The sequence below is a fragment of the Apodemus sylvaticus genome, chromosome 10, assembly GCF_947179515.1.
Source record: "Apodemus sylvaticus chromosome 10, mApoSyl1.1, whole genome shotgun sequence".
Classification (NCBI taxonomy): Eukaryota; Metazoa; Chordata; class Mammalia; order Rodentia; family Muridae; genus Apodemus; species Apodemus sylvaticus.
In genome coordinates, this window is record NC_067481.1 from 70,632,011 (window position 1) to 70,653,103 (window position 21,093).

The 21,093-nt window shown below is 50.9% G+C and overlaps 1 protein-coding gene across 1 annotated transcript in view; it reads right to left on the bottom strand.

Annotated features, from left to right (window-relative positions):
• Acsl6 (acyl-CoA synthetase long chain family member 6) overlaps nucleotides 1–19,212 on the bottom strand; it is a 47,012-nt gene extending 27,800 nt beyond the window's left edge. Inside the window, exons 1-9 of the mRNA XM_052196994.1 lie at nucleotides 18,990–19,212; nucleotides 11,997–12,217; nucleotides 9,042–9,156; nucleotides 8,332–8,396; nucleotides 7,024–7,125; nucleotides 6,544–6,643; nucleotides 5,723–5,901; nucleotides 4,569–4,601; nucleotides 2,995–3,046 (exon numbers count right to left, since the gene is read on the bottom strand). Coding sequence (XP_052052954.1) covers nucleotides 2,995–3,046; nucleotides 4,569–4,601; nucleotides 5,723–5,901; nucleotides 6,544–6,643; nucleotides 7,024–7,125; nucleotides 8,332–8,396; nucleotides 9,042–9,156; nucleotides 11,997–12,217; nucleotides 18,990–19,035 — 913 coding nt within the window. The 5' untranslated portion in view covers nucleotides 19,036–19,212. The remainder of the gene's footprint in view (nucleotides 1–2,994; nucleotides 3,047–4,568; nucleotides 4,602–5,722; nucleotides 5,902–6,543; nucleotides 6,644–7,023; nucleotides 7,126–8,331; nucleotides 8,397–9,041; nucleotides 9,157–11,996; nucleotides 12,218–18,989) is intronic.
• Nucleotides 19,213–21,093: the final 1,881 nt, after the last annotated feature.

Below are 21,093 nucleotides of genomic sequence, written 5' to 3' on the forward strand. Positions count from 1 at the left end.
GAAGTTTCTAAGGATCCAGATACCAGATACAGAAGAGGAATGTCACAAAACACATCCTTGTGCCACAGAGTTGTGGGTCTGTGGGTCTGGCTAACGTGTGGATACTCAATATAAACTCAGGGCAGAAGGTCTGAGGATCAGGAGAGAAAGTTGACTTTACAGATGAAAATTCTGCATGACATTTTTAACTAAGGCATGAAACCAACCCAACTGGCAGTTTTTCAGTTCTGTTCTTTTCTTCTCCAGCATAATGCCAAAGTTCAGACCATTAAGAAACACAAATGTTCTTCCAGATTCTAATGTCACTTCATAAACAACCTATAGGACTCTTAAATATTCCCAGAAATGTTCAGATTATATGTATAAGTTATCTTTATGTGTGACCCCAAAGGCTGAAGGTGAAATGGATGTTCATTGCAGATTCTGGGAGCTAACCACAAAGGTCTCCTTAGGAAGTGGGAGGCGAGTCTTCCAGAAGGTTCTGCCTGCTGCTCTGATCCAGGATGAGTCTCATCTCCAGCAGCATGGCTTTTAAATTGGATGTAGAAAGCTTTCTGACTGATCACATGGAGAACAGAAATCATCCTGTGTTTTCTGAATGATCTGGCTTGCAGAACCAAAGTGCAGTTCTTCCTACAGTTGTCTTTTGTGCCTGGTACAGACTGTGAGACACTGCCATCCAGGTCAAAATCTCAGCGATACAAGATTGGCTCCCACTCAGAAGCCAACCCTCTTTGCACAAAGTGTATTCACTTAATATCCTCCAGAAGCTGAGGCTGAAGAGATGTCACGTGACTCCGAGGCTACTCCAAGCAAGAGCTGTCCCCCGGAGCACCAGCAGGTGTTTTTCAGTACAACTTGGCTCCACACAGAACTGACAAGTTCTGTTCTCTTCTGGCCTGACCAGGGACTCCAAAGCACTGACTGATTCTAGGACATTCCTCCCACAGGGTAGAAGAAACTCTTCCTGGAAATTCCTGCCAAATGTCAATGTCAGGTCATATTTCCTCCATTTCCTCCACTAGAAGAACGGCATAGCTTTCGTCAAGGCTCACAGCCAGACTCTCGGCGTGCAGAGAAAGCATGTGGCTGTGCAGTGACATCGAGGACAAGTGTGGATGACATGATGACAAGAGGATGAATGTAAGAGGCACAACACGGGCTTAGCATGAATCCAAGGAAGTCCAAGCATGTGGTCTGGCAAATGGCTTCAAGCCAAAGGTCTGCTTGCTATCTCAGACCTGCCAGGCACTGGCTGTGGCTTTAAAGCAGAAGGTATAGAACCTAAGTTCCAACCAGTTTTCCAGCCCCGTGAATGTTGCCCCTCTGCCCAGCTAGGTAAGGACGGCTTCTGGTGTGAGTCCACAGGTGGCAAGGCACTGGCTATCGAAAGCTGTCCTTTCCTGCTCGTCAACAGCATATTTCAATAGCGTGAAGGGCAGCATCACTGACCAAGTGAGCCACTAAAAACCTGAAGCTACTTATTTACTCTTGGAGGACAGGGAGATCCAAAGCTAAAAGCCAGAGCAGCAACTTGTTCCCCAAAACCATGCCACTAAAAACTGAAATCATGCTATGAAACTCAACACCAAAAAGACTTCAGGGAGTGCTATTTTAAAAGCAACGTAAGCCTGAAGGAAACTTGTAAAATTCTAGGCTGGCTCTGGAAAGTGGAGGCTATATTACTTTTCTGAAAGGATTTATTAAAAGATAGTTTAAAACATCCTGAAACCCGCTTGAATCAATGGTAAGAATCCTCCTACCTGCTATCTGACAAAGGCCTGCCCTTCAAGACCTAGCCTTTGTAGCTGCTGGTCAGGGCTCTCCCAAATGCTGTTTGTGTGGTCCTGTAAAAAGTCACTTCCCCCTGAGAACTATCATCAGGCTGGCCAGTCCTTGGTCTGCAAGTGAATGCTGGGAACTTCTTGTCCATTCAGGCTGAAGCAAGTGATGATCTGGACAAGAATGTCTCCTACAGTCTCTCGGGCATTTGAGTGCCTAGTCCCCAGTTGGTGGCACTGTGTGCCGTTGCTGGAGGAAGGCTACTTATGTCATTGGGGACAGGCATTGGGACTGTAAAGACTCAGGCTAGTTTGCTTTCTCTGCTTCTTGCTTGCATTTCGAGGTGTGGGCTCTCAGCTCTCAGCTTCCAGCCACCGTGTTGGCCACCCGTTGCCTTGTTGTCTCCACCACCATGGGCTCTAACTCTCTGGAACTGCAAATCTAGATAAGCCCTTCCTTCCATAGGGTGACTTGGTCATGGAGTTTTATCACAGCAATACAAAAGTAATGAAGACATTTCCCAAGCTGTTGGATAAATGAGGCGGCAGTGACGAGGACACTGGGAGAGCAGTTCAAAGAGCCGGTAGCTGGTCCTGGGGACTCCTCGTGGAGCTGGTTTGCTGCCAAGCCTGCTAGCCCCACAGACTGTGCTAAGGGGAGCAGAAAAAGTAAAAGTGGGGATGGGGGTCTGTAGACTGCAAAGTGCTGTATCCAGACCTTCTTCAGAAGTGTTTCTGATTATTCTTGTCGGTCTACTCCTTGGTCAACAGCAAGCACAGTCATTTGTGCTCATGTCTTCCTCCTGGAAACCTTGCTGTGGCCGTCCTTGCACATCTCATCCCACATCTCCTTTGGCACCTTTAACTGCCTCCTTCCAGGTGAGGACTTGGGGACAGTGACAGCAGAGGGCTTAAGCAGGGTGAGAGCTATTTCCCATAAAGAAATGACTCCAAGAGCGGAGACCATCGTCTAGTTTGTGACCAGCTGCCTAGGCTCTGTTGTCCTGGGTCTAGCAGGGGCTGAGTCCCCTCACCATCTATTGACATTTTCCTAGCCCTGCCTTGCCCACCATGGCCAATGGTGGGAGAGGAAGGAAGCCGACAACAGTAACTGAACAGGACCAGGCTGACTGCCACTCCACGGGGAGCACAAGAGACACCTCAAGTCTCTTGCCAGGCAGCCAGGAAGAGGGGCATCTGGGCCTTGGCTTACCTGTTGTACCACTTGTGAAACACACAATGGAGAGGTCATCGGGCCGTGGGGGCTGCAGGGGCAAGAAGAGGCATATGTTGGGGAGAGCCAGTGGGACCCTCTACCACCCTCCCCCGTTCGTGTGCTATAGTGAGTAACATATTGGGCATGTTACACACTCAGGTGTGCTACAGTTGAAAAGATGGGTAGGTAATTGCCCAGAAAAGAGGAAAGAAGCATGTATATGGATGCATACATGTCAGTCCATACATGACCAACCTCATACCGGGTCCCATCTGCCCCACTCCAGTCTCAGCAGAGTTCAACATGGGGTTGGGCTGCAGAAACCAAAGACCCTTCCTTTCTAAAGTGGGCATGGCTTGCTGTTGAGCTGTTTACAGCATCCCAAGCTTTGCATCAGGCCCTTGCTGCATCACTGGGCCCATGGGCCTAAGATAGCAAGAGGAGCCCACCGAGTCCGCACACACACAGAGAACAGCACATAAAGTGATGTACACAAACCCGCAAGACTTATCCAGATGAAGGGAGCTTCTGGGAGGGGACTTGTCTGGTCACAGACACCGTAGCGCTGGACAAAGGGGACTTGTCACAGACACCATAGCGCTGGACACAGGACATGATGAAGAACCATGGAGCCATGCTCTGAGGCTGAGCCAGGGGTAAGGGAGATGTGAAAATACACAGGGTACTCATGGAAAGAGTCTAGGAAACAGAGCTCAGCCTGCTCTGGCCTGGATATGAGAAAGCTCAGCAGGGGTGGTGAGGGAGTGGGGAAGACTGAGTAAGAGGGGGCCTAGAGGCCTTGTGAGAAACTTGAACTCCTCCCTTCGATGTCCAGCCCAGAAGGCAGAGAGCATCTCTGTAACCTGCCCTTGGACAGGGCCGCAAGAAAAGTTCAAAGAATGAAAATGAACCAAAAAAAAAAAAAAAAAACCCAGAATGGTATTCCTGTGTGTAATCTCAGTACTGGGAGGCAGGACCATCAGACTGATGGGGCACATGTGTTTACATGTGTGCAGGCGTTTACACAGGCGTATATGAGCAAGCGTGAAAGTCCAACATCAGCCTCAGCTGACTTTCTTTAGGTACCATTCTTTGAGGCAGGGCCTTTCAACTGGCCTAAACCTTGTGCAACACACACACACACACACACACACACACACACACATACACACACATGTAAAAAAAAATAAGTACAAAGACAGCTGAGCCACAAGTCCCTGGGCCATGAGGGTCACTTCTAGTTCTTGGGTGTTTCTGTCCATCTCACGCTCTGTGGGGTTCACAACATTCAAGGGAGAAAAAGGGAAAGCAAGGCCTCCCCATAACAATGTTACAAGAGAACTGAGGGTGGCCAGGCCTGGATGTCCTCGTGTCTCTCTCCTGCCCTCAGTCCCTCCCTGGGCTCCCAGCCCACAGCAGCTGGGCAGGCGCTCCGAGGTTGCATCCAAGATCTGCTTATTAATATGGAGGTTCTTGCTGGCTTGTCTCCCAGCTGCGTGCAGTGAGGGCTCCGAGAGGACTATTCTCACTCACTAGCTTGCTCATCAATGCCTGCTGGGAGATCAACTTACCACGGGGGCATGATGATTCTCTTGGCCACAGTCCTGAAAAAAAAGAAAATACTGTCTTAAAAAGAGTCAAAAGATTGCTTCTCGGCCTTTTGGCTAAGATCAAGTATAAAAAGGCTCAAAGGTTTACACAAATTAAAAAAAAAATCAAAGTCACTCACTACAGTGGACTTTTGCTCTTCCACCAAGCCCAGAGTTTAGGGTCCCTGATTAGACATGGACTGTGGTGACAAATGCCACGTGGGTGATCCCTCCTCAGACATACTCTAGCCTGAGGCTCCTGGTAAGAGGGAGAATTTCTGCTGAGGGGCCACAGGCCCATGCCATATGCTATAGAAGGGAGCCTGATGCTCAAGGAGAAGCCAGTACTATACAGACACCGCTTGGTTTGGGACATGTTGGGAAACATTCACAAAAGAATGGCTGAATGACTTGGGCTTCTAGATGACAACAGCCCACGATGGGGAAGGGGTTGGGGGACAATGGGAACACAGGGAGAGGAGCTGCCAGTGCAGGTGTGGCTAATGTCACAACTGCTACAAGTGCATAGCATCATGGATGTACTGAAGGACAGAGAAAGCCGAGCAGGGAGACAAATGGAGGGCTTGGGGGCGGGGCGGGGTCTACATCCCATACGGCATGATAGAGGTCAACTGTTCTGAGCAAGCCTGGGGTTCAGAAGGCCAGGAGGCCTTACACTGCTCTATTAGTCCACACACTGCCACCAGTCTGATGCCTCTGGGATGGTGGTGTACAGAAAAATTAATTTTGTGGGCTGCTGCAAGGTTTTGGATCCTATTGACAAGAACCTTCCCAGGTTCCTAGATCATCAAGTCCCGGAAGTTTATACTTTCTGCAAGTGAGGAAGCTCAAGAGGCCATGTGAGTGCCTCCCAGGCCAGTGATGTCACCCATCTGTTGGTGCTTGAGGCTACTGCTGGACCAGTCTCAAGATCCTTCAAGTTAGAAGGTGCACGGAAGCAGAAACCCCAGAACTTTCTCCACTACTACTTGCAATGTCTGCCTCATCTTGCCACCGATGAATTTCAAGAGTCCAGAAGAGAACCCCTCAGGCATGAGTGGGGTAGGTAGCTGGTAGCTGTGAGTTGACAGCCAGCCAGCTGTAACCCTATAGATTTCCTACATGCAGATGCTCACCTCTATAGCCTGCATGGACTTGATGTCCACCCCGCACTTCTTTCCTCTCTCTTTCAGGGCGTCCTCAAATGGCTCCATGAGGATGACCAGCTTGAGGCCTGGAGTCTCCTTCCTCTCCACGTGCTCCAGCAGAAGTGTAGCCTTGTGGGGCTTGTCTACGATTACGGTGCAGATGTCCGCTGAGGGGACCAAAGGGGAGAGTCAGACTGAGTAAGTGCAGACGGGGACTGGTCAGGCCACTCTGCCAGATGGTATGTAAATAAATGTGTGAGACAGGCTATGAGGGGCACGCATCGTGTGCGCCATAAGCGTTGGATGGAGACAAAGGCAGAGGCCAGGGAGCATCCCGAACAGAGGCTTTCCTTCAAGTAGTCCCTTCATCTCAGGTCTGCCCGGACATTTACTGCCACAGCAAGGATGATGCCAAGCTGCAGGAATCTGACATTGCCATAGCCCAGGGAAGGAGGCTTGAGGTGAGGCCTGAATAAGGGCAGTTCAGACTCAGGGGGCCAAGTCAGGGGCCGTCATATACACCCCTAGTGTTTTGGTTTGCTTTTTCAAATTGTGAGCTAGAGTCTCACTCACGCAGCCCAGGCTGGTCTCCAGCTGGCTGTGTTGCGGAGAATAGCTTTGAACTTCTGGTCCTCCTCCTTAGACTTCCCAGTGCTGGGATTTCAGGCGCTGTGTCTGACAAATATCTTAGCATTTTCTGAGAGCAGAAGTAAAAAGCCTTTTAGGGATGCCCAAGCATCAGTGTGACCCAAGAAGCTGGAGGATGAGAGATGATTGCTTATTCAGGAGAGAATGGAGCTGAGGCTCACCAGTATTGATGATGTAGCTGATAGAGCCTGGGCCCAGGGTGTCATAGAGCGGTACCACCACCATGGAGTACGTGTAGCAGGCCAGCTCAGCAATGATCCACTAGAGAAATGCAAAGGTGGGGTTAAGGAGAAGGAGGTAAGATCAATCCAGTGAGTTGGTGTGTGCCAAGGCTAACCCAAAGACCTCTAGACGATGCTTCACATGCTAGTGTATATAGCCTCTGGACTTCATGTTCACACAGTCCAGACCCACTCCCTGACCCTGCATGGGCCCCTTCATCATGGCATCTCCTCCCCTATGTGGGTGGGGCTTGGATAGGACATCCATTCCTGCTGCAGGGAAGAGCCGGGCATGCCAGTGGTAACACTATGGCCCCAGATCTCACTTCTTGTCTGTCCCAAGGCCCTACCAAGAGCAGAAGCAAGACTCCCAATCCCTGTCCCACTGGTGTCTCTGAAGGCAGTCAGACAGATGCTCACCTCCGGCCGATTTTGTGCAAAAACACCAATGAACTGCTCTGTGCCCACTTTACAGTTGTGCTGGAGAAGCCCCGACCCCAGGAATTCAGCCCTTTTGGCCACCTGCATACAGATGGGGGGGGGGGGGGTTGGTAGAGAAAGGAGAAGGCCTGAGCAGGGATTGTCCAGTCTTTTCTCTTTTGGGCTCCCCAACCAGGTATGCAGGAAGCACCTTGAGGCTGAGGCAGAGGGATTTGATGGGAAGGCCAGAAAAATAAAACATGACCCGCTCTGGCTTGTCAACATTCCATCATGGATGTATGTGTGTAGGGGGTTCATGAAGCCCTCCACCTATCTCCTGGGAGTTGTCCATGATCAGTGGCTGGGGTGGGGGTGGGGGTGGGGGTGGGGTCATATTCTTCAGTGGTGAAGTCACTGTTAAGTTACTCATGTTCCTGTAACTAAGCCTTTGCCCATTCCCATGTAAGCAACTCCACTGAAACTCAGCTGGTCACAGAAGCCAAACAGAAAGGAAAGTGTGTGTGTGTGTGTGTGTGTGTGTGTGTGTGTGTGTGTGTGTGTCTTGGGGTGGGGGGATCTGTCAAGAAGGAGTTTAGCAGTATGAGGGGCAAAAGCAACTCAGATACATTGTTTACATTGTGATACTGACGGAGTTTAAAAACCAGTATAAGAACGAAAAACAAAAATAACAAGGACCTTGTAGACGTCCTACATCAAGCTTCAAGTGTGGGCATTTCTCAGGGTAATCCATTTCTCTAAAGACTTTGAATAATGAAGACTTTAATATTGTACATGTATTTGTACACTTCAGTCTGTTTTATTTTACTTCTATGGCTTCCTGGTTTGTTGGTTTGTTTTTTAGCACATTTCAGGCTTTTTCTTTATCATAGATAATATCTAAATTGACTGTCACTATGCAGATAAGCCAGACATTGAATTCACATCATTCTATTTTTCATACTATGTTGTATAAAAACATACAACACTTTTCGAGGTAAAACACTAATTTGTTTTACCTTGAATTTTAAGAAACGAAGCCCCACAGTCGGGCGGTGGTGGCACACGCCTGTAATCCCGGCACTCTGGGAGGCAGAGGCAGGCGGATTTCTGAGTTCGAGGCCAGCCTGGTCTACAGAGTGAGTTCCAGAACAGCCAGGGCTACACATAGAAACCCTGCCTTGAAAAAAAAAACCAAACAAATACACAACCCCCCCCCCAAAGAAACGAGGCCCTGGAACCCAGCTGGGGACTCCTGAGCCTTCCCCAACCCAACAGGTTGGACAGGGCTAGGGGTCTGCCCTCACTCACCTCTTGGTAGGACAGCCACTGGTAAGGTTGCTCTGGCTTCCGGAAGCCAAGACAGGGTCCGTTCCCTGAAGAGAGACAAGTGGGCCTTGTATCAGGGAGTACTCACTCCTGCCCCTGTTTGCCAAGAACAGGGTAGAAATAATGGGCTATGAGTGCCTGTGGCTCCAGAGGACTTCCTTCCAGCCATGTGTCTCACCTGCTGTGGCCCAAGAAGGTTATAAGAATGCAAGAACAGCTTCTCCCCAGGGAGTAGGAGGCCAGGAGTGGACAGAGCATGGCACCTAGTTCCCACTATGACTTACGTGACAGTTCCTATGGGAGATCTAACAGGACACTTAGATTTGGTGGCAGGGGCAGTGGGGGCAAGTATCACGGTGGCCCTCTGTGACTGCCTCCCTTTGTCTCATACCTGGGACTATTGAGACATCTCAGGGGTGCAGGTTCCAAACCACGGTTGACAGTGTGGTAGGACAGTTCTAGGCTCCCCAAGAGCCCATGGAGGATGTAGAGAGTACAAGGCCTGACATCAGGCACTCAGTGTGAAGGGCTTAAGCAAAGCTAAAGCGAGCCCTAGCCCCTGTAAGTCAGCTGCTTCTCTTACTAGTAGAAAGACCAGGAACTGTCTGCTGACCCGGGCACTGCTGTGTCCCTTGTCCCATATTGGAGAACTGCTCAGTGCCTGATACAGTTTTCCATATACGTCTCCTTACCTGAGATGCTAAGCCCACGGCGGAACACCTGGTACATGGTCCGGGCATCATCATAGTAGTGGGTAAGCAACTGAGTGCAACCTCCAATCACAGATCGCCGGGCTCCGCCACTGTCCTAGAAAACAAACGCACCAGAGAAGTTGGCTGAGGCAAGCAGGAACATCAGGAACGGGTCCTGGAGTGTGCACAGCTTGGATGCACTCTTGGTTCACATAGTTTGGGCTTGGAAGTGCTTACATGTATGGCTTGTTCACACCAGAGTCTACACACCCAGTTTGTGCCTACACTCAACGTAAATAGTTACTGAACACAGGCCCAGTTTTATAAAGTCTTACACACCTATGCTTGATGAGCACACAGTGTTTGTGTACTAGAGCAGCAAACACATAATGCCCACATTTTTTAGGAACTCTTGAGACATAGCTCTAGAATAGAATGAGAGTCTGTTATCACTTAGAATCAGGATCAACCTGCCAAGGTACCTTGTACCAGACCATCTATTGCTATGCCCCTAGGACAGCTCAGGCCCCTAGCCTTGAGCTCAGAAGATTGGTACCCATCATTGACATGCTAACATGGGGTTGCTGGTGACTGTGCTTTATGGAACTTTCCAAGGAACTGAAGCCTAAGAGTGTATGTAGGGGGAGAACAGACTGGGCGGCAAGACCCTGGCCCCTCAGCAATGCAGATCCGGAGAGGTATGAAACGAAGGCCCTCTGTGACGGTGCCAGAGACAGGAGTAGGGTATCTGTGCCTTCCTCTTCCCCAGGGTCCCCAAGCTCAGAGCTCTTCTACCACAGCCCTGCCTGATCTCTCAGTGCTATTTGGGTTGTCCTGGGATGGCCCAGAGCCCGCTAGTTCTTGGAACATTGAGTCTAAAGAAAAATTAGCACCACAGAACAAACAGCCAAATGCAAAACCACAGGCAGCTCTCAACTGTTTGGAGTGGAAAGTTCTGATCAGCCAGTTCTGCCCAAGAGGGACTCATGGGAAGTTAGGGGTTCACGTAGTCAGACCTGCTTTGTACCCAGGCAGCAGATATGACATTGCACGAGACTGTGTGCCAGGGACCGGGGTGGGGAATGGGGGGCTTGCATGTGTGTTTTGGGAAGGGGCACCTGGTTGGAGTTTGAGGGGTGCAGAGGGATTATCCAGGCAGAATGCACAGCACACAGTAGCAAGCACACACTTATGGTGTAGGAGCACAGAGTGCTGGGGGAACTGTGGGTGACCTGTGGTGCTCACGAGGTGAGAGCAGTCTGGAGATGGCCACAGACCCACTCTCACCCCACACTGCTGGGCTCTTCTAGCCCCTCTCCAGCTGCCCAGCAGCTGGACTTTGGGTGGAGGGAGGGGGAAGGGATTTAAGCTGGGGGGGGGGTAAAATAGTCTGAATTATGTGTGTCCCAAGAAGACCAAGAGTGCTTGCCACCCTCATCTCATTTCTTGCCCCTGTCACCTTTGCCTGGTTCACACAGCCACCCATGTTTCTGGAGGACAGGGACAGACAGTCTTCCCTCAGGTCTGTCTGTGTGAGTTGCAGTTATAACCTGAACCAAACCCAACTACTCCCAGTAGTTTGCCTGCCCCATCCGACCACGTGCTTGGTGCTCCTTTGAGTACTTACTTTACAAACTCAGTGAGGCCCAGAACTACAGAGCTCAGGAAGGCGCTTTTGGGCCTCCAGCCCAGGATTTCTCTTCTCCACTCTCACCCCCACACTGCTGGGCTCTTCTAGCCCCTCTCCAGCTGCCCAGCAGCAAACACAAGTCTGCGCTTCCCGATGCCTCACACTTTCAAGCACACCCGGGCCTTTGCATGCATTGCTGCTTCTAGGAAGACAGCCTGGGAATCCAGATCTCTGTGCCCTTCCCGGCTGACAAAACATTGCCAGGCTCATGGTCGCGGAGATATATGACCAAGAACAAAGCGAGGTGCACAAGTGTGTGTGGCACGGCCTCACTGAGAACTGGGGAGCTGGGTGAGGTGATGTGCACATGTAATCTTAGCACCAGGGACCCAGAGTCGGGAGGATCAGGGGTTTGAAGCCAGCCTGGGTTATATGAGACCCTGTCTAGAAAAAAAATAACCAACCAACCACAAAATGGTTAGGAGAGGAGGCTATCTCTTTGCTCCTCCTGGCTGGGACAGAACTGCTAACAGAACCAAAGCCCAGCTGCAGGAGGTAAAGTTTTTTCAGAATAAGGCCTTTGTTTTCTTATGAACCTTGTGAATGCACTACCCACAGAAATTGCACAGCAAAGTTTAGAACACATGCAGAATTAAAAACAAAACAGCCAAAACCAACCAAACAAACAAACAAAACAAGAAAAAAACCAACCAACACTAGTTACTCTTCCAGAGGACTGGGGTTCAATTCCTAGAACCCATATGACAGCTCACAACTATCTGTAAATCCAGTTTCGAGAGATCTGGCACCCTTCCACAGACATGCGTGCAGGAAAGCACCCATGCACAGACAAATAAATAAATCTTAAACAAAGGCCAAAGTCCTTAAGTTCCATGAGCAAATCTCACTAGCTCCTTGCTGGCAGGCCAGTGTATCGTCCTGGTTACTGCTAACCTCCCTCTGAGCCAGCTGCTTGTGAGAGGAAAGGAGCCTGGTGTGAGCTCAGCTCTGGTCCCTGTCAGCCAAGACTAGCAGCAGGAACTTGGGAGTGGATCTACCCTGCAGGCCTGGAGGACCTGTTTAGCCTGCCTGGTGGTCAGGGTCAGGCCCTGCCAAGGGTCAGTCCCTGGTAGAGGTGGGAGGACCGTCTTTGCTGGCAACCTTGCCCAAGGTTGCTGCAGAGCCTGTTGGCTGGTTGCCAGGGAACTCCAGGATATTTTTTTTTTTTTGGGAGGGGGCGGTTACTTGGAGTCAAACAAGCTACAGGTTTGGCTTCTACCTTCTGGAGCTACTTTGCATGACGGGACAGCTCCTGCCCTGCTCACCTCCACTTCTTCCGACTGCTTCAGGAGGTTGCATGGTGGTTGCAAGGCCTTTGGCCGGTGAGTGAGCCAGTAGGCGAGGATGGCAGCCAGTGCACCCATACTCACGAGGGTGGTGGCTGAGAGGCTGCGGAAAAACTGGCCCAAGTCCGATAGCTCGGGCAGCCGCAGGATCCTCAGGATCTCCTGGGTCTGCATCTTCTCCAGAAGTGAGAGGGCAATCTCTGTAGGAGATAAGAGATAGATGAGGGAGGAGAACAGATAGACAGCCCACAGAGGGATCGCTAGGGGATGGGTCAGATATGCAGTGTCCTAGTATAACACAGTACAGCCCAGAAGCTGGACACCTGGAGATGCTTTTCTCTGGTGAGAGACTAGAGCCCTCAGTACTCACACCGGACATCAATTTTCCTGAGAACCACATCCCCATGCCTGGGGCCATGGCTGACAGCTGATTCCACATTTTCCAGGGGCCAGTTTGTACTAGGCAGTTCTGGGCACAGAGTCTCTCAGGCCTCAGGGTCCTTTGTGACCCTGGTCACGGGATCTTTGATTATGGTTGCTCCTGGGATCCAGAGAAGATAAAGAGCAGAAGCACCTGTCCCTGTGTACAGGATGAGTAGGGTGGAGGGACGCAGGCTCTACCTGATCCACCTCTGAACTCGAACCCAGGCTCTGACTCTGAGGGAGAGAAGGAAGGGGGAATTGGCAGAGTCTCTGGACTAGCTCAAATAGATAGCTCAAGTCTTCGTGACCTGAAGGTGATGATGACCTGTATAGCATTATGACCATTGTGGCACGACTACACATGCGGTACCAACAGGCATAGCTGGCCCAGGCCTTGATCAGATATAGTTGATGGAGCAGGGGGAGGTGTTTAGGCATTAAACTGATGGGAAGAAGAAAATAAACAAGCCTGAGAGGAAGGACTATAGTGATGAATGGGTCTAGCGGTACCAGCACCTCCTTTGACGTGCAGGTGGGGGCCAGGATACACTCCCACCCACTGCGGTCCAGAGAACGCAGGGAGACATGGGAGGTGCCCTGGAGGGGAGCAGGACATCTTTCAGAGGACTCTTCTGTCCTTGTGTTAACTGCCAGGCGGTGAGCATTGGCAGAGCAGGCACAGCTCGCTAGGCTCTGGGTTCAGCACCTTGCTCAGGACCGAGGGGTCGCGGAGGAATTGGTCTGGTGTCAGATACTGGAACTCACACTGGGGCTCCATAGTGTCACTCCCCGGTAGGGCCTGGAGCTAGCAGCTCCTGGGATATGCACGGGTCTGCCATCCCAGTGGCTGCAGGCTCTGGACTGCCTCGCCCTGTCTGCAGGCGGCCTCTTCATGGACCCTCGGCATCATGGAAGTGCTAGGTATGGTTTCCCTTCTTGAGAAACAAAAATAAATGCCAGCAGTGCTGACTCTGGAGCTAAACAGGAGCTAAACAATTGCTTGACCTCTGACTATTTATTCCTCCAATAAATAGTAGTTGAGCTAACCTATAACATTATCACATGGCATTAGGTCAACACTACACAAAATCATCGTAGGCAGAGGGAAGAAAGCTCTTCGGTTCAAGTCTCTATTTATAAGCTACACATGGGGGCTGGAGAGATGGCTCAGCAGTTAAGAGTACTGACAGCTCATCCGAAAGTCCTGAGTTCAATTCTCAGCAACCACATGGTGGCTCACAACCACCTCATAATGAGATTTGACTCCTTCTTCTGGAGTGTCCGAAGACAGCTACACTATACTTACATATAATAAATAGATAAATCTTAAAAAAAAAAAAAAAAAAAAAACCAGAGCTACGCATGGTTAAGCATACTCTACCCTCTCTGAACCTCCACTTCCCCATCTCTGAAATGGGCACAGTACCACTGGGCATGGCATAGCACAGAACTAGAGACATAATTACAAGATGTGCTTGTTAGATGGAGGAGGCTGCACAGTCCCGGAAAGAGTAGAGGCAGGACTGGCCCGTCCAAACACCAGACGGAGGCAGTTTGGTCCAGATCCTGTGCTTCCATGGGATGCACGGCAGGCTTTCTGAGTTCCAGGGATACTCACCAACTTCTAGGTATGGGAGTTCCTAGAGAGCTGGGAAACGTGGGCCCCTAGTCTGGCAAAGGCATCATCCCTGATCTGTGGAGCTTAAAGCCTGATTTTATCAGCAGTCTTTTTGTTTGTTTGTTTAAATGTGTGCGAGTGTTTTGCATGCATGTGTGTCTATGTACCATGCCATGCATGCCTGGTGAGGTCAGAATAGAGCATCAGATTCCCTGAAACTGGAGCAAGTGTGAGTCACTGAGTTAGTGCTAGGAATTGAGTCCGGGTCTCTGGAAAAGCAGCAAATGATTTTAACTGCAGAGCCTTCTCTCCAGCTCCTTCTAGAAAGCAGTCTTCTTAAGTGAGACCAATGAGAAGAACAAACATCCCACAGCAATCTCTCTCTCTCTCTCTCTCTCTCTCTCTCTCTCTCTCTCTCTCTCTCTGTCTGTCTGCAGGTCAACTGACTAAATCCAAATTCTTATCAACAAAGCAGTCACAGCTATGGACCAAGTAACTCCACCAAGAAAAACCTCTCTATGGAGGGAGGTCTCTGGGCGGGTGGCCAGGTGGCCTTTTCTTTTCAGGACATCCCCTTACCTAAAAATGTAGGGAGGAGATCAAGTTCCAGCCAGACCTACCAGATTTCTCACTACCTAGTGGGAAATTTAGACGCTTCTACCAGCTTTTGGGATGGGCTCTGAGCTGAGGGCAGTTTGCTTTAGTGAAATGGACTGACTCAGTGGGCCCCTATCCAGCTCCAAGGACCCCACCAGATGCTTTAAAACAATGTTAAAGGGGCTGAAAGAACATCTTGGGGTCACCAATTCCTGGTCCTTGGCAGTTGCTCATGGACAGACCTCAAGCTGCAGCACAAACCAGGCATTTGAGCAGGAGGGTTGGGATGCTTGACACCATCACCGGTCACACCGTGGGGCGGTAAGGTCACCCAGCCACCTTCCCCACCCATGTATCTGGCAGCCTCCACACGGTCTCTGTTCTCACCAACTCAGAGTTGCAGGGTAGACACAAGGCAGGGGGCAGCAGTTGTACAGTATGGTCTAGGCTGTGATCAGACACAAGGCGGCAGAGGAGGTGTCTGACTCAGCTATGACAAGGCAGAGCAGGCTTCTGGCAGGAAGTGACACAGTTGCCAGGACTGAAGGGTAAGGAGAAAAGGGAGTTCTAGGCAGAGAGAAGCCAACCTGCAAAAGCTGGAGAGTGCCGAAGACTCATAGGGGACTGAGTATTCTACCTGGTTAATAAAGGCGCTGCGCCCCTGAAATCCTGTACAAAGGTCCCCATGGCAAGTCTGTGAGGATAAGTCTCTGAGCTTCAGGAAAAGCGGGACTTGATTAAACTTCCTGACTTCCTGATTCCTAGAAAAACCTGTCCTACACACCACACTGTTTAGTCATGACAACAGCTTCTACATTCACTGCAAGGGAGTGGAGCAGGCTGTGCTAGTGGGTGAGAGGCATTGGGATGCATTCATTCCCTTGTTTCCTGTAGCCACCCCACCCCTGCCAACACACACCCATTTCCACAATTTTCTTCTCCTTTGCAATCATGTTGGACACACAAAGGAAAAAAAATACCAGCCCTCTCCTGGTCAGAAGGACCCAGGTTCGGGTCCTGGGAGAGGTGACAATTTGCAGAGATGCTAAGAGTCTGGACGTGGGATGGATGGAGGCAGCAGTTATGAGCTCTTTGATTTGCACACACCGTGAGTCTCCTCCCACCTGGACCAACGAAGGGTGTTAGATGAAGGATATCCCACTGCGTCTCAGGTGGCTGTCTACTTAAGGAGCTGTCTGCAGTGGCCATGGCTCCTCTGGCCCGGAGTCTGGCCGGCAAAGCCTCGTTGGCAACCAGAGGGTTCTGCCTCGCCAGCTTTACCTCCTTAGACAGTCAGAAGTGCTTGCTTTCTTTTTTTTTTTCTTTCTGACTTTCCCTTTAGACCTGGGAGCCACTTCAGGGCAGAGCTGTGAGTCCAGGTCCTCTGAGGACACTGGCTTCAGAGCCAGTGTCTACCACCAAACTCTTGGCATGTGGGAGGGGAGAGCAGAGACTAGTTCTGGGAGTCTGGTCTCTGGTTATCTTACACAGCCTTGGCCTCCTCTGACCTCCTGTTACCTGGGGTGGTCCCTGAGGTTCCAAGCCCAGCTGCCTCTTTTCCATGTCCCAGGTGGATTTTTGTTACAGCACCCGTGGCCGGCAGGGGTATACAGACAATACCCCAGGGACTAGCAGATGCTGCCGTTGCCAAGCCAGCTGCTGTGGGTGTTTGTAACTCTTCACCTGGCAGGGAGGACCCAATGCGCAGCAGAAACTAGCTTCCTCCCAAGCTGTTCCCTCTAGCAAGGTCCCTTTTTGGACAATCAAGTAGTAGCTCAGGCCAGACACCTGAGACTCCTGCCCACCAGCTCACCCTGGAGGGTAGATGGCCCCTGCCATGCCCCGTATTATCAAGGGTGGGAAAAAACAGAACAAAGGGAGCCTGGGTAGGATATACACTGACTCTGAGGTGATAAAGGGGAAGGTTCATAATACCAAATACAAAGCCTATAGAAATGGTCCTGGGAGATGGTGGGCCGGCCTCGGGGGACCCCTCTGCTGATGCAGATCTCACCCCAGTACTCCACACCTTCCTAGGCTACCTTCATGCTTCTGTATGGAATGGCTGCTGCCCCTGTAAAGCTCTCTGACATGACCATCCATTTCCTAACCCCCACCCCCACCCCCACCCCGGCAGGCCACTACCCAGTGCAGCCCAGAACCCCCAGCTAGCCTCTTCATGCATGTCTTTCCTCTAACCTGCACTTACGTTTGCACCAAAGTTAATTTCCTGTCACACAGATGTGACTCTGTCATGCCACTGCCCAAACCCCTCATCTGGTTCCCTACTGCCTCTGGACCCGCTGTCCAGACACAGCAGGTTTGCCCCAAGGATGCCCATATTCCTCTGAATCTTGGATTTCCTTAGCATCACCCTGGATACTTTGGACGTCAGTAAGGCCTGCTCTAGTGGGGTCCTGGACCTTTGCAAACCTCAGCAGCCCGCGATAATGGTGGGCAACATGAACCAAGCATCAAATCATCCAAGAACCACCCCACCTCCCACTGGAGAGCTTGAACCCCGTAGCCTCACCAGGCCCCAGGGTGTAGCACTCTAGTAAGCAAGTTAGGGAACGAGCCAGAAGGTGGATTCCAGTGCTGGACTGAATAGCCTCCGAATCTTGATTTAGCCTCTTGATAGCTATGTGGTCTTGGGCAAGTCACTGGACCCCTCTGGGCCTCTTCTCAAAGAAGATCATGGGCAGGGAGTAGATGCCAAGCAAGGGAGTAAAGGAAGCGCTTTAGCGGGAACCGTTAGTTAAATTGGTTATGTCATGTGTTTCCCAGCTGAAGGGGCTCAAAGACAACCTGCAAAAGGCAATACATTCACCATCCTACCTTTCCAGCAGGCTCCGGGCACTGAGGAGGTGGTGGAGTTGATCCTGCTCTTAGAACCAGCCTCCCTTTCTAGGGCCTGTGGAGCCCAGGGAAAGAGGTTACCGCATCTTGATCAAAGGACAAAAGTTGTGAAGGCCCTGCCCCTGGGGACAGCAGATGGCAACAGCCGCCTGCTCTGAGAAGATGGGGGATAGGAGAGGTGCTAACTGTAGGGACCGTGGCTCCCCAGTGGCGGTGGTGGCTGTGGGAACAGGTCTTGCAGGGACCAAGGCACAGAGCAGCTCTGTGAGGAGCTGTTGGCCCTCAAGGCTCCCACTGGCCCCCCTTCATCTGCACATGGGGCGGTACTGGCTCAGGCCAGCTCAAAACCAAGCAACCAGGCCTTAACCCTTACATTGCCAGCCTGCCAGGGCCTCAGCCCATGCCCTTCTACCCTCTCTGACCCCACATTATCTTTAGTCTCAGTCTCTCTCTCTTTCTCTCTCTCTCTCCCCCCCCACAAACGCACACACCCTCTCTCTTGCTCTCTCTCTCTCTCTCTCTCTCACACACACACACACACTTTCTCTCTCTCTCTCTCTCTCTCTCTCTCTCTCTCTCTCTCTCTCTCTCTTATGAGACATCAATTGGAGCCCAGGGAACTTGGCTTTAGCATCTCCCAATCTCCCGGATTTTACTTCTTTGGTGAGCCCTCTATTTCACTTTTTAAAATTATTATTGTTATTGTTATTATTATTATTATTATTATATTTGCCCACTGTGTATATGGTGTGTGTGTGTGTGTGTGTGTATACAAGAATACCATGGCATACATGCTCAGAGAACAACTTGTAGGAGTCAATTCCCTCTTTCCACCACATGGGGTCCTGGGATGAAACTCAGTTCATTAGACTGGGCAGCAAGTGTTCTTACCCACTGAACCATCTTGCCATTCCTTCTCTACTGCTCTCTAGACATCTCTCAGGAGGACAAACACCTCCTGTGATGCTTCCCAGGGACATTTAAAGGGCAACCAGAGTTCTGGGGGTAGGGAGTGTGTGAAAACTGCAGTGTGCCAGGGCATGGAGCTAAGGGGGCAGTTCTGTCCCAGGAAGTGTGACCAGCCTCACTGCCACACCCAAGTCCCCCTAACCCACACGGCTATATGGCAGAGCCTGCTAGGCCTAGCAGTGGTCTCATCTGCACAAGGGTCCAAGCTCAGGTCTGTGTGACTGAGGAGCGTCCACTTCACTTTCTTCTTGGGCTTTAATTAGATTTATTGAGCCACAGATGACCGAGCAAAGGGCCTTCCCAACCCAGGCATTGCCAGGAGAGGCTTTGTGTGTGTCCCTGTGAGATAGGGTTGCCGAGTTACCAAGTGGCTCACTCTGGAACTCTCTGGGGAGCCTGATTATAGCTCTCACTTAAGGGTGGCTGAAGCTCTGACTTCAGGTGCAGAAAGGCCCTGACTGAGGGTTGCTGCAGCTAGGTACTTCCCTGGCTACCCCCATACTCACCGTGACCATGCCTCCAGCGTCTGGCTTCACCAACCTTCACGGCCATCCTCAAGGCAAGCACCTCTCAAAATTTTCACTCACCCCGAATCCCTGCTGGAGACCATGGCCACGCACGCACACACGCACGCACGCGTGTGATGAGCAGACCAGGAAGCCAGGCTCGGACTGCACTTCCAGAGACTCAGAAACAGAAGAAGCCTTGAGACCAGAGTAACAAGCCGCAACACAGTATCTTCTTCACCAGCGCTGAGATAAGCTTTGCTCTCACCATAAGTCGGGCACAGAGAAATCACAGACCAGAGGGATAGCGGCAGCAATGGTGGCTGCCCCTTTGGAGATATCTATCAGGAAATGACTTAGAAATGATGCTGTAATGGACTAAGGGGTTGAGGTTAAACTGAAGTTCCATTGTCCCCCTGCCACACTGCACTCTGGGACAGTAGGTAGAACTCCAGGGAGGCTAGCTAGGGTCATGATCACCACGCAGACGAAGGCCAGGTCTCATTGTACAGGAAGGTAAGTCCTAGGCATATTAGGATCCTTTCAGACAAGTCCATGGTTGGACTGCCTTGGCCTTGGGGCCAGGAGTCCATTTCATTGCTAGCCTAGACTGAGGACATTGTCACAAATGCTGCAAGTCCAAGCCCAGTGAAGGGCACATCTGCTCTCCTGGCAGGAGCATGTGCTCAAAGTCCAACTGCAGATGGAGGGCAGCTTCCTCTAGCTAGAACCATGTCGTTAAGGCAGGAGGGGGAAACTAACTGGTGCCTTGCTTGCCTATCACTGAAGAACACTGCGATTTTCTTGGGGGGGTACCCACTCAGAAAGAAATGGAGGGAGAGCATGGATAGGGACCTGAAGGACGGCTAAGCTGGGGCAGGGTGGCACAATAGGTTGGGAAGTTTCAGGAAAAGCCTGTAAGATGTTGGTTCCTGCCAAGATCCCTCAGTGTAGGGAAGGAGGCAGGAGCCTGGCTGTAACAAGGACCAGAGCAGCAAGCTGAGGCCAAGGGAGGACATTAAAGTCACAGAAGGTAAGAGATTACAGCTGGCACTGTGTGCCTCATGTCTTCCAAGGCAAGGCCAGTAGGTACCCTGAGGCCTTGTCCCAGAGATACAAAAGTGTCTCAAGCAGAGTGCAGTTGTTATAGGCTGGAATCCATATGGCTCCTTTTCCCACAATTCCAGGTGTTTGATTATGTGTGTGTGTGTGTGTGTGTGTGTTTGTGTGTGTGTGTGTGTGTGTGTACCTTACACATTAAGCAATGAATTAATCAGTCTTATCTTTGGTTCAAGGTACATTTTCTGACAAAGATAAATAGCCATACTTTCTAGCTGCCACTGGAATAAATAAAAGGGGATTTTCTCCAGTGCTTCTGAAGGCAATGCTGATAAACAGAAGTCTACTGTCTTCTGAACCAGCACTCTGGAGGTCAGGGGTGGCTAGCCTAGCACTTGCAGCCTCAGCCTCTAGCCCACAGGGTTAATTTAGGGCCCTTGCCTGGGCTAGGCACTAACAACTCAGGCCTCCTTTTCAAGGGCAGGATGAATGGGGAAATATGCAAATGGACGCCCTGCCTCCCAAGCTGCAGGGGAGGGCCTGCTGCTGGCCCGCCAGCATCACTCCACTCTGGGCCTGTCACATGAAAGGGTTTGCACTTCTGCTGCTGGCTCCTGCAGCCAGGTCAGGCTGGGGCTGTTCTCACCAGAAAACAAAAATCTCTTTCAGACCAAGGCGAAGTGAAGGCCCAGGCCGGTCCAGGGAATGCTATTGTAGGCTGTTGATGCTGACCTACTGAGGGTACACATCCCTGAATTCTGACTTCCCATCCAAAGAAAAGAGCCCAGCATCTTTGGAGAGGGCCCTAGAAGCCTCTGTGGCCACTTAGGAAAGCACTAGGGGTGTGTGTGTGTGTGGGGGGGGGTCAGGGTTAGGGCAACAGATAGGATCACCCCTCCTGCAGTTCTGTTAATCTTATCCTTTTCAAAAGCAGCAACAACGATGGCTGAGACAGAGAGGATGAGTTTGTTTTGATTTTTTGTGTAAGGAGACCCTGATAACTTTTGTGGTGTTTATGGTGACTGCCAAGGGAGAGACAGAGGGA